At 47.4% G+C, this 15690-nt stretch overlaps 1 protein-coding gene and 1 non-coding gene across 2 annotated transcripts; both read left to right on the top strand.

The window, feature by feature from the left end:
- The first annotated feature begins 1593 nt into the window (after nt 1-1593).
- On the top strand, nt 1594-2924 carry LOC145362201 (forkhead box protein G1-like). The gene has a single exon (XM_080218260.1). It carries the CDS (start codon nt 1633-1635, stop codon nt 2626-2628), a length of 996 nt encoding a protein of 331 aa, XP_080074386.1. The 5' UTR covers nt 1594-1632; the 3' UTR covers nt 2629-2924.
- A 3099-nt stretch (nt 2925-6023) lies between these two features.
- LOC145362295 (small nucleolar RNA U3) lies at nt 6024-6239 on the top strand. Its single transcript, XR_013889972.1, has one exon. It is a non-coding gene; the product is annotated as a small nucleolar RNA U3 (small nucleolar RNA).
- Nucleotides 6240-15690: the final 9451 nt, after the last annotated feature.

The raw sequence follows: 15690 nt of genomic DNA, 5'->3' as shown, positions 1-15690 counted from the left end.
GTGAGGAGGGGAAGGATAAAGGGTTACTCGGGGTGGGGAGTGGGGGTGCAGATAGGAAACTGGAGTCAAGGCCGCAATCTCGAGTGGCAGTATAAGCCCGAGGGGCCAAATGGCCTACTCCTGTTCACTAGTTCCTGTGGGGGTATTTTCCAATCCCGCCCATGGTGGGTATGGTGTGGGGTGGGGGGTGGTGGGCGGGGGGGGGGGGGGGTGGTGCAGTGGTCAGACCATCCATTGATCTTGGGTGGGATTTTCTGGGTTTTGGGGTGAACTTAGCCAGGAAATCCCACCCCTTGTGTTCTGATATTTTATGCGTTGGTGTTTCTCTTTCCATGATGGGATTTTTTGGTCTCACTTGCCCCGAAACCAGAGAATCCTGACTGACGGATCCTTCCGTGGTCTGTTCCTCACCCAGTCCAATTCCCATGGTGGGCGAGACAGTAAAATACCCTGCTACATGTCTGGGTTTGTGTTTTTGACTCTGCGGGATAGCAATTTCTGTGTCTGCCTCTGAATCATCGAAACCCTACAGTGCAGAAGGAGGCCGTTTGGCCCGTCGAGTCTGCACGAACCACAGTCCCACCCAAGCCCTAACTCCATATATTTACCCAGCTAATTTTCGTACCAATAAGGGGCAATTTAGCCTGGCCAATCCGCCTAACCCACACATCTTTGGACTGTGGGAGGAAACTGGAGCGCCCGGAGTAAACCCACGCAGACATGAGGAGAATGTGCAAACTCCACACAGACAGTGACCCGAGGCTGGGAATCGAACCCAGGTTCCTGGCGCTATGAGGCAGCAGTGCTAACCACTGTGCCACCATGAACGGGCGGTGAGATCACACTTTGTGTGTCTATTTGAATGTGTGTGTGTGTGTGTGTATGTGAGTGTGAATGTGTGTGTGTGTATGTGAGTGTGTATGTGTGAGTATGTGTGTGTGCATGTATGTGTGTGTGTGCATGTGAGCGTATTGTGTGTGTGTGAACGTGTGTGTGTGTGCATGTGTGGGATTGTGTATGTGTGTGTGTATGTGTGCATATGAGTGTGTGTGACTGTGTGTAGGTGTGAAAGTATGAGTGTGTGTGATTTGTCTGTGTGTGTGTGTGTGTGTGTGTGTGTTTTAAGACGGTTTCTTAGTATGTATGTGTGTTCCAGTGTAAGTGTTTATGTTGGAGTTTGATTCTGGCTGTATCCACGTGTGTGTTTTTCTCTGGAAGCCAGTGATTTGTCGGTGTTAGTGTGTATTTCAGTTCGTGTTCTGGCAGCCGGCGGGGGTTGGGGGTAAGTATTACTTGTCTAAAACTCCAAACAGGATAAGAATCGGGGCAGTGAGCAGTGGGGGGGGGGGGGAGAAATTGGGACTGAACTGGCAACTTTCACTGCCTTTTCTCTGAGAACAATCTTAAAAAAAGAACTTGTAAATATGTGATGTGGGAGGCTGGAAGTGGGTGGGGGGAATGTGAATGGGGAAAGGGCTGGTTGGCTCCAGGAGCTGTGAGTTGGGAGGTTATTGGCTCTGGGTGACTGGAGGGAGGTGCTTGGGTTGGAGTATTTGTACAGATTTCTCAATGGGATCACACTGGGAGGGTAAATGCAGATTTATTGTGTTGGTGTGTGTGTGTGGGGGGCGAATGATGTCTGATCTCAAAGAGGCGCCAAAGCTCCCCAAAACATCCTTCAGCATCCAGAGCCTCTTGCCCGAGCCACTGCAGAGTGGAGGGGCGGCGGATCCGGAGAGCGCAGCAGCAACAGCAGCGGCGGCGGAGCCGGAGGCGGATTTTCCGGGCGCGCAGCGGGAGGACGGAGAGCAGGGCAAGCTGGAGAAGCCTCCTTTCAGCTACAACGCCCTGATTATGATGGCCATTCGGCAGAGTCCCGGGAAGAGGCTGACTCTGAGTGGTATCTACGAGTTCATTGTGCAGAACTTCCCTTATTACAAGGAGAACAAGCAAGGCTGGCAAAACTCCATCAGACACAACCTCAGTCTCAACAAGTGCTTTGTCAAGGTGCCCAGGCACTACGATGACCCCGGCAAGGGCAACTACTGGATGCTGGACCCCTCCAGCGATGATGTCTTCATCGGAGGGGCCACGGGCAAATTGAGGAGGAGGTCCACCCCTGCCCGGGCAAAGCTGGCATACAAGAGGGGGACGAGGTTGACTTCCGCGGGTTTGGCGTTGGCCAGCTCCATCTACTGGCCCGTGTCCCCCCTCCTGACCCTGCCCCGCTCCCCGGGCGGCCAACCCCTCAGCTACAGCCCCCCCTCGCCCTACCCGGCCCCCCCTTACGCAGTGTCCATGCTCTGCGCCCACCAGCCGGGTGCCGCCGTTCCCGAGCTGCCCTACGGCGCCTCACAGCAGCTGACTGCCGCTGCCCTGGCCGCCTCGCTGCCTTACGGACTGTCCTCCTCCTCCCCCTCCTCCTCCTCCTGCAACCCGTGCCCCCTCAACCTCCTGGCTGGGCAGACCACCTACCTCTTCTCGCAGCTGACTGGCCCCAGCGCCGCCCCACTCAGTGGAATAGCCCCGCCGCTTCTGAAGAGCAGAGAATTCCGGAGAGGGATCCCTGCGACGTTTCCAGAGCTTTACTTCCCAACGCAGAACCTGGAATCGCCCTTTATCCTATAGAGAAACGCTGGAATTGGTTATTTATTTTGTGAATAGCAGATTATAAATCAAAATTTACTTAATATGTTACGGGTGTGTGTGCGTGTGTGTGTTTGAGAGAGAGAAAGGTTTAGAATAACTTATTTTAAAAAGAGATATCTGTATCAAATCAGTATTCCCAACATTTTATGCTCTCTCTCTGGGCGAGATAATCTTTTACATATCAAAAATTAAATGGAATGAGATTGTGTGGCAATGTTATTGTTTTTTTAAAAAAACATTGGGATTAAACTTTCATCTTAAAGCAGCGTTGTTTGTCGGGAATGTTTGCATTTCAATAAAAACGTAAAATGTTTGATAAATTCGAAGAAGTCTGACAGTGTCCGTGAGGAGAGAAAGAGAGTTCGTTGTTTCGAATCTACACAACCCTCCGACGGAACTCATTCAACTGTCCATAGTTGCTGGTTGGGATTTGTCAGCTGTAGCTCATGGGGTCTTAGGATTGGCCTCTGCTTGTCCCATAATATCTCGCCTGAGGTCTACCGGTTTTTCCACCCCTCGCCTGCTCCGATTCCCCTGGCAGACGGGGTGGTAAAAATTCCACACAGTTTCACAGCGCACAGGGAGGCCCTTTGGCCCATTGTGTCAGCACTGGTCATACCTATACTATTCTAATCCCATTTTCCAATTGGTCCCGCAGCCTTGTCCGAGACGGTGTTTCAACTGCTCATCTAAATGCTTCTTAAATGTCGTGAGGGTTCCCGCCTCCACTACCCTTTCGGGCAGCGAGTTCCAGATTCCCACCATCCTCTGGGTGAAAAACCTTTTTCTCAAATTCCCTCTAAATCTCCTGCCTCTTACCTTACATCTCTGCCCCCTGGTTAGTGATCCCTCTAAAAAGGGGAAAACTTTCTTCCTATCTACCCTATCTATGTCCCTCAGAATCTCGTACACCTCGATCAGGTCCCCCTCAGCCTCCTCTGCTCTAAGGAAAATAACCCCAGCCTAACCAGCATCTCTTCATAGCTGCAACACTCCAGCCCAGGCAACATTTGATTTGATTTGATTTATTATTGTCAAATGTATTAATCAAGATCTTTAAAAATAACCAAAGACGGATGGAAAAGGACATTTGATTTGAATTATTATGGGGTGGCACAGTGGTTCGCACTGCTGCTGCCTCACAGTAAAAAGTCTGACAACGCCAGGTTTAAGTCCAACCGATTTATTTGATAGTAAACTCACAAGCTTTTGAGGTTAACCTCTTCTTCAGCTGAATGGAGAGTTCTGGCCTCAGACAGAGCATATAAAGCACAGACAGTTTACAGATTACTGATTAGAATGCGAATCTTTACACCTAACCTGCTATTCAAGTCCTAAAGTGGCCGACAATGCCACTTTCGGACTTGAACAGCAGGTTAGGTGTAAAGATTCGCATTCTAATCAGTAATCTGTAAACTGTCTGTGCTTTATATGCTCTGTCTGAGGCCAGAACTCTCCATTCACCTGAAGAAGAGGGAAACCTCGAAAACTAGTGAGTTTACTATCAAATAAATCGGTTGGACTTAAACCTAGTGTTGTCAGACTTTTTACTGTGTTTACCCCAGTCCAACGCCGGCATATCCACATGCTGCCTCACAGCACCAGGGACCTGAGTTCGATTCCTGGTTTGGATCATTGTCTGGGTGGAGACTGCACATTCTCCCCATGTCTGTGTGGGTCTCCTCCGGGTGCTCTGGTTTCCTCCCACAGTCCAAAGATGTGCAGGTTAGGTGAATTGGCCAAGCTAAATTCTCCCTCAGTGTATCCAAAGGAGTGCTGGAGTGTGGCGACTCGGGGATTTTCACAGTAACTCCATTGCACTGTTAATGTACGACTACTTGTGACTAATAAATAAAAACAGTTTACATTATTATCACATATATTGGTATATAGTGAAAAGTATTGTTTCTTGTGTGGTATACAGATAAAGGAAAGCAGAGAGTGCAGAATGTAGTGTTACAGTCATAGCTAGGGTGTAGAGAAAGATCAACTTAATGCGAGGTAGGTCCATTCAAAAGTCTGACAGCAGCAGTGAAGAAGCTGTTCTTCAGTCAGTTGGTATGTGACCTCAGACTTTTGTATCCTTTTCCCGACGGAAGACGGGAGACAGAATGTCCAGGGTGCATGGGGTCCTTAATTATGCTGGTTGCTTTTCTGAGGCCGTGGGAAGTGTAGTCAATGGATGGGAGGCTGGTTTGTGTGATGGATTCACGACCCTTTGTAGTTGCTTGATCGAAACTCCTCAGCACCTTCTCCAGTGCGATCACATCTTTCCTATTGCTGATTGTGAGATTTTTCTGTGCCCGCTCCTCGCTTGGAAACAGTGAGTACAATTCAAAAACGCTAAATTAGCTGTAAAGTGTGATATAAATATAAGCCTTAAATTAACAATGCTAGGGAGTGCGGAGAGTGCAGCGAACGCAGCCTTACTGCACACAGCGCAATGTTACATTTTTCTGAATTTTTATTATATCTGATAAGACTTTGCTGTTCTTTCCCTGTTAAGTGATCCCCCCACCCCCCCGCCCCAATCATTTGGCCCATCTAGAACGCACTGTCTGAGAAAGCTACGGAAACAGACTCACTTATTAGTGTCACAAGTAAGGCTTACGTTAACACTGCAATGAAGTTACTGTGAAAATCCCGCACTCCCCGACAGTTTGGGTACACTGAGGGAGAATTTAGCACGGCCAATCCACCTAACCTGCACGTCTTTCGGATTGTGGGAGGAAACCCACGCAGACGCGGAGAGAATATGCAGAGTCCACACAGACAGTGATCCCAAGTCAGGAATCGAACCCAGGTCCCTGGCGCTGTGAGGCAGCAGTGCTAACTTTACACAGTGCTAACTGTGCCACCTCCAGCCGCGCTGGTCTAAAAGTTGGAAATTCCCTCCAGGTTATCCATGGGGTTTCACATTGTCCACAACTTCCCAGGGGCAAGCGGGATGAGAGAATTCCGGCCAAAGTGCTACATTTTGGGAGGACTAACAAGATAAGGGAATACACAATGTATGGTAGGATGCTCGGAAGTTCAGACTGACCTTGGGGTGCATGTCCATAGATCCCTGAATTCAGCAGGAGAGGTAGAGAAGGTAGTTAAGGAGGCACATGGGGACATTTGCCTTTATTAGCCGAGGCATAGAATATAAGAGCAGGGAGGTAATGATGGAGCTGTATAAAATGTTGGTTAGGCCACAGATACAGTACTGTGTGCAGTTCTGATCACCCCACTATAGGGAGGATGTGAATGCACTGGAGAGGGTGCAGGTGAGATTCACTAGGATGTTTCCTGGGCTGGAGTGTTGCAGCTATGCTGAAAGGTTGGTTAGACTGGGATTGTTTCCTTCGAGTGCTCCAATTTCCTCCTACTGTATGACTACACTTTTAGGGATCATTTCTATAGATTTTTCCTAGAGGAATGTGTTTCTAAATTGTTTGGTCTCACAAACCACGAGGAGGATTTATTGTGATCTCTTCTGAGCAGGAAGCTGGCATTGAGTGTTGTTTTAGCAACTGCTTAATGTCATTGATGGGTGTTCCTACTCTCTCTTGTAGAGTGATGGAGGAAGAGAACACAATCTGAAAGATGTGCTGGTTAGGGTGCATTGGCTGTGCTAAATTGCCCCTTAGAGTAGCTGAACAGGCACCAGAGTGTGGTGACTCGGAGATTTTCACAGTGACTTCATTGCAGTGTTAATGTAAGCCAACTTGTGACACTAATAAATAAACTTTAAAACATTAAACTTTTTTGTAAAGTTAAAGTTTATTTATCAGTCACAAGTAAGGCTCACATTCACGCTGCAATGAAGTTACTGTGAAATTCCCCTAGTTGCCACACTCCAGCGCCTGAATTTAGCATGGCCAATCCACCTAACCTGCACATCTTTGGACACTAAAGGGCAATTTAACATGGCCAATCCACCTAACCTACACATCTTTGGACTCTAAGGAGCAATTTAGAATGGCCAATCCACCTAACTTGCACATCTTTGGACACTAAGGGATAATTTAGCATGGCCAATCCACCTAACCTGCACATCTTTGGACCCTAAGGGGCAATTCAGTATGACCAATCTACCTAACCTGCACATGGTTGGACACTAAGGGGCAAATTAGCATGGCCAATCTGCACATCTTTGGACACTAAGGGGCAATTTAGCACTGCCAATCCACCTAACCAGCACATCTTTCAGACTGTGGGAGGAAGCCAGAGCACCAGAGGAAACCCACGCGGACACGAGGAGAATGTGCATACTCGGCACAGACAGTGAACCCAAGCCGGGAATTGAACCCGGGTCCCTGACGCTGTGAGGCAGCAGTGTTAACCACTGTTCTTTTCCATAGACCAGAGAAGGCTAGGGTGGGGGCGTGGGGGGTGCTGTTTGAGGTGTGCAAAATTCTGAGGGATTATAGATAGAGTAGATAGGAGGAAACTTCACCCCTTGATAAAGGGATCAATAAGCAGGGGCAGAGTTTTAAGGTAAGGGGCGGAGGTTTAGAGGGGATTTGAGAAAAATGCTTTTCACCCAGAGGGTGGTGGGAATCTGGAACTCGCTGCCTGAAAGGGTAGTGGAGACAGGAACCCTCACAACATTGAAGAAGCATGTAGATGAGCTTTGGAAATGCCCTAACACACATTGCCACAGGACCAATTGCCGGAAAAATGGGATTAGAATAAATAGATGCTTGATGGCCAACACAGATATGATGGGCCGAATGGCCTCTTTCTTTGCTGTAAAATCTATGGCTAGACTTTGCCAATCCTTCACATTGGTGGATTTTTTTGGTCCTGCCAATGGCACAGTCCTGGTCTGATCTACATGTGACTCCAGATGTGGTTGACCCTCAACTGTCCTCGGGCTGCTAGGGATGGGCAATAAATGCTTGCCCAGCCAGTGATGCCCATGTCTATGACTGAATAACCCACCCCCCGCCACTGGTTTTCTGGCAACGAGGGTGCATTCAATGGGAAACCCTGTTGGCAATGGCGGGACCAAGAGGATCCCACTGTCAACCAATGAATGTTAGCATTTGTGTCGAGAGGGCTAGAATACAAGAGCAGGGATGTACTTCTGAGGGTGTATAAGGCTCCGGTCAGACCCCATTTGGAGTACTGTGAGCAGTTTTGTGCTCCGTATCTAAGGAAGGATGTGCCAGCCTTGGAAAGGGTCCAGAGGAGGTTCACAAGAATGATCCCTGGAATGAAGAGCTTGTCGTATGAGGAACGGTTGAGGACTCTGGGTCTGTACTCGTTGGAGTTTAGAAGGATGAGGGGGGATCTTATTGAAACTTACAGGATACTGTGAGGCCAGACTGGAGTGGATGTTGGGAGGATGTCTCCACTAGTAGGAAAAACTCGAACCAGAGGGCACATCCTCAGGCTAAAGGGACGATCCTTTAAAACAGAGATGAGGAGGAATTTTTCAGCCAGAGAGTGGTGAATCTGTGGAACTCTTTGCCACAGAAGGCAATGGAGGCTGGATCATTGAGTGTCTTTAAGACAGAGATAGATAGATTCTTGAATGATAAGGGGATCAGGGGTTATGGGGAAAGGGCAGGAGAACGGGAATGTGAAAAATATCAGCCACATCATGGTCCCGTGCTCCGGTGGGTGAGGGGGTTGGGGGGGGGGGGTACTGCAGGTTGCTACATCTGTCACGGTCACTCGCTGGATGGAACTTGCATTTTACATCGCAGGGTAAGAGCTTTGGAAGAAGAATGCTTTGCAAATTTTTGTAGCTCCTTATACAACCTCTGGACAACCCCCAGATTAGCTTCACGACAGATGAAGTACTATTTGAAGTGTCCTCACCGTGATAATGAAGGAAAGGCGGTAACCAATTTATTCACAGCAAGATCCCACAAAGATCAACGTGATCATCAGTTTGTGATGACCTTGGTTGTGGGATGAATGTTGGCCGGGAGACACCGGTGCTCACTAAACGTGTTAGGGGTTAACATATATGGAAGAGTTTCCCCAACAGATGATCTTACATATTTATCACACAAATCCCCCAGCCCACGCATCTCTGAACACTAAGGGGAAATTTAGCATGGCCAATCCACCTAACCTGCACATCTTTGAACACTAAGGGGCAATTTAGCATGGCCAATCCACCTAACCTGCACATCTTTGGACACTAAGGGGCAATTTAGCATGGCCAATCCACCTAACCTGCACATCTTTGGACACTAAGGGGCAATTTAGCATGGCCAATCCACCTAACCTGCACACCTTTGGACACTAAGGGGCAATTTAGCATGGCCAATCCACCCTAACCTGCACATCTTTGAACACTAAGGGGCAAGTTAGCACGGCCAATCCATTTAACCTGCACATCTTTGGACTGTGGGGGGGAAACCGGAGTACCCGGAGGAAACTCATGCAGACACGGGATCCACACAGACAGTGGCTCAAGCCGGGAATTGAACCCGGGTCCCGATGCTGAGAGGCAGCAGTGCTAACCACTGTGCCACCGACTTCCGAAAAACTTGCTTCAATCACCAATCCGGGCAGTGGATTCCAGACATCTACCATCCTCCTGGTGAAGAAGCTTTTCCTAATAACCGCTCCAATCTTCTTTTTTGCAAATTATACTTCAGTCATAAAATATTTGAAAGAACATTTCAAAAACATTTCTGTCTCTATTACCCGGTCTCATAATGAATTCCCGCCTGCAGATTTCTTACACAAGATAAATCTCTTTCTACCCTCCCCTCGCTTTGTGTTTTCAAGTCACTGCTCTGGGGGTGAGTGCAAGATACGTCTATAAAAGTTCACTATCTATTCAAGTAAACATCACCCCCATTTGTGTTTTGAGTACGATGTCAGATTGGGTTTCCTGGAGGGGGGGCGGGGGGGGGAAGAGGGGTTTGCTGGGGTTGGGGGGGGGTGGAGTCAGGGGTATTGCTGGATTAACTTCAGCACGACGTATATTTTGGTCAGGACTTTTACACTGAATCACCGCCTCGTGATCCCCCCCCCCTCCCCAAGAATATCCACATCAGTGTCTGACACCAAAAGGTTTAAACATCACTTTAGTTGAAGGGGGTGAGTCGGCAGTCCCAAACCCACCACCCCCTCATACACCAATTCACTTCCACATACAAGAAGGACTTGCGTTTATATAGCGCCTTTCCTGATCTCAGAGCGTTCCACAGCCAATGAAGTACGTTTTTTTGAATGTGAGTCACCGTTGCAGTCCAAGACGGAAGAAGGAAACTGCTTAAAGTTTATTTATTAGTGTCACAAATAGGCTTGCATTAACACTGCAATGAAGTTACTGTGAAAATCCCCTAGTTGCTACGCCCCAGCGCCTGTTCAGGTATGTGAAGGAAAATTTAGCACAGCCAATTCACCTAACCAGCAAGTCTTTCGGACTGTGAGAGGAAATAAGAGCACTCGGAGGAAGCCTACGCAGACATAGGAAGAAAATGCAAACTCCCATACAGTGACCCAAGCTGCGATTTGAACCCAGGCCCCTGGCGCTGTGAGGCAGCAATGCTAACCACCGTGCCACTCTGGAAAATCTCAGCAGGTCTGACAGCATCTGCCATTAAGGGGCAATTTAGCATGGCAAATCCACTTAACCTTTTTTTTTAAGTTTATTTATTAGTGTCACAAGTAAACTTACACTAACACTGCAATGAAGTTACTGTGAAAAGCCATGCATTTACCCTGCTAGTCCCCCTGAAATTTAGGGACAATTTAACATCAACCTAACCCACACATTTTTGGACACAAAGGGATAATTTAACATGGCCAATCCACCTAACCTGCACATCTTTGGACACTAAGGGGCAATTTAGCATGGCCAATCCAACTAACCTGCACATCTTTGGACACTAAGGGGCAATTTAGCATGGCCAATCCACCTAACCTACACATCTTTGGACACTAAGGGATAATTTAGCATGGCCAATCCACCTAACCTGCGCATCTTTGGACACTAAGGGACAATTTAGCATGGCCAATCCACCTAACCCACACATCTTTGGACAGTAAGGGGCAATTTAGCATGGCCAATCCACCTAACCTGCACATCTTTGGACACTAAGGAACAATTTAGCAAGGCCAATCAACCTAACCTACACATCTTTGATTAAATTGCCTCTTAGTAAAACAAAAATAAAGTTTGTTTATTTATTAGTGTCACAAGTAAGGCTAACACTAACACGGCAATGAAGTTACTGTGAAAATCTCCTCGTTGCCACACTCTGGTGCCTATTCAGATACATGAGGAAGAATTTAGCACGGCCAATGTACCTAGTCCATATAAGTGTTGGTGATCTGGACACCTAGAAACATGAAGCTCTTGATCATTTCTACTTTGTCCCCATTTTCCTGTACCCTTCCGCCAAAGGAATCGTCGTGGGCAGGAGGGCGCCTTTCAGTTTCGGGGCCAGAAAATCCCACCCGAGATGTGGCAGATGAAGGCATTGGGAGTGTTGCAGTTTACCCTGAGACTGTCTGAGGTCAATTAGATTTGAATCTGATACTAACTTTATTGCAAAGCATGTTTTGACAGACAGCACATTGTATGAAAGCTAATAGAGGTGGTTTAATTATGTTTTTTGTGTTGATATGAGGCTGCCGGCGTTCACATGCAATCCGCACCTCATTCTCCCGGTGATAGTCAACAACGTGGCATGTTTTAACAAGTGAACGGCAGTGAATGTTGTATCACACACCATAACATGCAACATTCAAACACCAGGCCTCCACACCAGCCCTCATAACTGAATGTTGTAACTGATAGGTGCATTGCAAGGGTGCGGTGTTAATAGGGAGTATGATATCTGAGACTTGGATAAAGCATTATATCAGTGGCATAGTGGTGTTATCACTGGACTATGACCCAGGGTAATATTTCAGGACCCACGTTCGAATCCCACTGGTGAAATTTGAATTCAACACAAATCTGGAATATAAACTTTAATGATGTCCATTGTCGACTGTTGTAAAAATCCATCTGGTTCACTAATGGGAGACATGGTGGCACAGTGGTTAGCACTGCTGTCTCACAACACCAGGGATCCAGGTTCGATTCCCAGCTTGGGTCACTGTCTGTGCAAAGTCTGCATGTTCTCCCCGTGTCTGTGTGGGTTTCCTCTGGGTGCCTTGGTTTCCTCCCACAGTCCAAAGGTGTGCAGGTTAGGGGAATGGCCATGCTAAATTGCCCCTTAGTATCCAAAGATGTGCAGGTTAGGGGAATGGCCATGCTAAAATGCCCCTTAGTGTCCAAAGATGTGCATGTTAGGTGGATAGGCCATGCTAAATTGCCAATCAAGTAGGGCTGGATGGTGTTGAGCTTTTTAAGTGTTGGAGCTGCACTCAACTAGACAAGTGGAGAATATTTGATCACATTCTTGAATTGTGTCTTGTCGGTGGTTTTGATTTGATTTATTATTATTCGAATGTACTGGGATACACTGAAAAGTATTGTTTCCTGCGCCCTACAGACAATAAAAAGTCTGATAACACCAGGTTTTAGTCCAACCGATTTATTTGATAATAGACTCACAAGCTTTCGGGGGCTTATGAGTCTATTATCAAATAAATCGGTTGGACTAAAACCTGGTGTTGTCAGACTTTTTACTGTGTTTACGCCAGTCCAACGCCGGCACACCCACATCATCCCTACAGACAAAACATACCGTTCATAGAGGAGAAGTAAAGGAGAGAGTGCAGAATGTAGTGTTACAGTCATAGCTAGGGTGCAGAGAAAGATCAACTTAATGTGAGGTAGGTCCATTCAAAAGTCTGACAGCAGCAGGGAAGAAGCTGTTCTTGAGTTGATTGGTGCGTGATCTCAGGCTTTTGTATCTTTTTTCTGACAGGAGAAGATGGGAGTGAGAATGTCTGGGGTGCGTGGGGTCCTTAATTATGCTGGCTGCTTTGCCAAGGCAGCGAGAAGTGTAGACAGTCAATGGATGGGAGGCTAGTTTGCGTGATGGACTGGGCTACATTCATGGCTCTTTGTAGTTTCTTGCAGTCTTGGACAGAGCAGGAGCCATACGAAGCTGTGATACATCTGGAAAGGACGCTTTCTATGGTCTATTGGCAAAAATTGGTGAGCGTCGTAGTGGATATGCCTCATCACCTTTGAATGGACATGTTTTGGGGACAGACCAGTTGAGGGGTGGCACGGCGGCACAGTGGTTAGTACTGCTGTCGCACAGTGCTAGGGACCCGGGTTTGATTCCCAGCTTGGGTCACTGTTTGTGTGGAGTCTGTATGTTCTCCCTGTGTCTGCATGGGTTTCCTCCCACAGTCTGAAAGACGTACTGGTTACAGTGCTTTGACCCGAACAAGTGCTGGAGTGTGGCGACTGGGGGAATTTCACAGTAACTTCATTGCAGTGTTAACGTAAGCCTTACTTGTGACTAATAAATAAATAATCTTTACTTTAGTTGCTAGTGAGGACTCTACACATTTCCCCATTAGTGCTGGGGACATTCTTTTCTTCCTCCTCTATTTCCTGGGATCATTGATATTGGAGATGGTCTCCAATCTACCCATCTTGACCCCATAATTATGGCCTTGGTCCCTTCCTGACCATCCTCAGAGGTCCTCCAATGAGGTTTCCAAAGTCTTTGACATGACAAGGAAAGACAAAGTGAACGCAGTTTGAACTTCTGCATGACTTGTTTCCACCTAAAGGAAATGAGCTGAAAAAGTGACCGCATTCACGGTGTGTCATACCTGGGGAATGAGCCATTACCAGTAATGGAAGCCTTAGGGGAGAACTTGACACCAATTGGCTCTGAACCACACACTAAATCACTGTAATGAACAACAGCCGCTTGTAACTCTGAAACCCAAATCCATAGATAATTTGCAAATCGAAAATGCAAATTACGCAGAGCATCTTAACAGGCACATTTGGGTTTACTGTCCTCCCTCGCAGCTCTGCTGTGACCATCAACATTCAGCTAAGGTCTAGATTTGAGCTCTGTCATGTGGCAAAAGCTGGCAAATAATTGATTAGCCTTAGTGCCCCCTCCCGGGCTAGGGTGGAGACAACATTAACTTCATCATTAATTGGACAGGAGAAGGACGTCTAAGATAGTAGACCTCATCAGTGAGACCCAGACTCCAGTTCGAGTCAGTGTTTGCAGGGAAGAACATCCCAATTGTTCCACCAATATTGACTTGGCCAATGGGGTGGCACAGTGGTTGGCACTGCTGCCTCACAAATACATCCCAAATTCCAAGCCTGATTCTCAACGGAGTATGGAATACCACGGCACCACTGCTTTCACCACCAGGGGCCGCACGATGGCACAATGGTCGGCACTGCTGCCTCACAGCACCAGGGAGCTGGGTTCGACTCCCGGCTTGGGTCACTGTCTGTGCAGAGACTCCATGCTCTCCCCGTGTCTGCGTGGGTTTCCTCCAAGTGCTCCGGTTTCCTTCCACAGTCCGAAAGAAGTGCTGGTTTAGCGTGCATTGGGCGTGCTAAATTCTCCCTCAGCGTACCCAAATGGGTGCTGGAGTGTAGTGACAAGGGGGTTTTCACAGTAACTTCATTGCAGTGTTAATGTAAACCTACTTGTGATGCTGATAAATAAATAAAATTAATTTAAATTTAGGCCAGAGGCTCTGAAGTATCCTGCCTGCATCCATTGCTTTTCTATACTTTGCTTGCCCCCTTTAAGAGCCACCTCTGACCTGCTGCAAATATGTTTGTGTGCAGTTCAATGTCAAATTTCATTTTCCAATGCTCCTTTAAGACACTTTGGGATGTTCATTTAACTGTTATGCTAATACATTGAAGGTGCTTTGTGAATGCATGGCTAATTCCTCTAACCTACAGATCTTTAGACAGTGAGAGACCATTTAGCATGGGCAAGGGGTGAGGTGAGAGTGACAGCCCTTGACATCAAGGCCACATTTCACCAAGTCTGGCATCAAGGAGCCTAACAAAACTGGAATCAATGGATGTTGGGGGCAAATTCTCTATGGGCTGGAGTCATACCTGGTACATATGGAAGATGGTTGTGGTTGTGGAGGGTCAGTCATCTCAGCTCCAGAACATCTCTGCAGGAGTCCCCCAGGGTAGTGTCCTAGGCACAATCTTCAGCTGCTTCATCAATGACCTTCCCCCCATCATAAGGTCAGAAGTGGGGATGTTCACCGATGATTGCACAATGTTCAGCACCATTCGCGACTCCTCAGATACTGAAGCAGTCTGTGTTCAAATGCAACAAGATCTGGACAATATCCAGGTTTGGGAGACAAGTGGCAAGTAACATTCGCACTGCACAAATGCCAGGCAATGACCATCACCAATAAGAGACACTCTAACCATTGCCCCTTAACATTCAATGGTGTTACCATCACTGAATCTCCCACTGTCAACATCCTTGGGGTCACCATTGACCAGAAACTCAACTGGACTCACCACATAAACACAATGACTACAAGAGCAGATCAGAGGCTAGGAATACTGCGGCGAGTAACTCATCTCCTGACTCCCCAAAGCCTATCCATCATCTACAAGGCACAAGTCAGGAGTGTGATGGAATAGTCTCCTCTTGCCTGGGTCGATGCAACGCCAACAACACTCAAGCTTGACACCATCCATGACAAAGCAGCCCACATTTACAAACATTCAATCTCTTCACCACCAATGCTCAGTAACAAGGTTCACTGCAGCAACTCACCAAAGATCTGTAGACAGCATCTTCCAAACCCATGATCACTTCCATCTAGAAGGACAAGGATAGCAGATACATGAGAACACCGCCACTTGCAAATTCCCCTCTAAGCCATTCACCATCCTGACTTGGAAGCATATCGCTGCCGTTCTTCACAGTCACTGGGTCAAAATCCTAACCCACAGATCATGGACTGCGATGATTCAAAAAGGCAGCTCACCATCACCTTCTCAAGGGCAACTAGGGATGGGCAATAAATGCTGGCCCAGCCAGTGAAACCCACGTCCCACAAATGAATTAAAAAAAAATTATCATGGCCAATCCACCTAACCTACACATCTTTGAATACTAGGGGCAATTTAATATGGCCAATCCC

The sequence above is a fragment of the Carcharhinus amblyrhynchos genome, unplaced genomic scaffold, assembly GCF_965287045.1.
Source record: "Carcharhinus amblyrhynchos unplaced genomic scaffold, sCarAmb.v2.hapA scaffold_37, whole genome shotgun sequence".
Taxonomy (NCBI): Eukaryota; Metazoa; Chordata; class Chondrichthyes; order Carcharhiniformes; family Carcharhinidae; genus Carcharhinus; species Carcharhinus amblyrhynchos.
The sequence above is the reverse complement of the archived record's forward strand: the minus strand, read 5'-3'. Positions and strand labels throughout refer to the sequence as shown.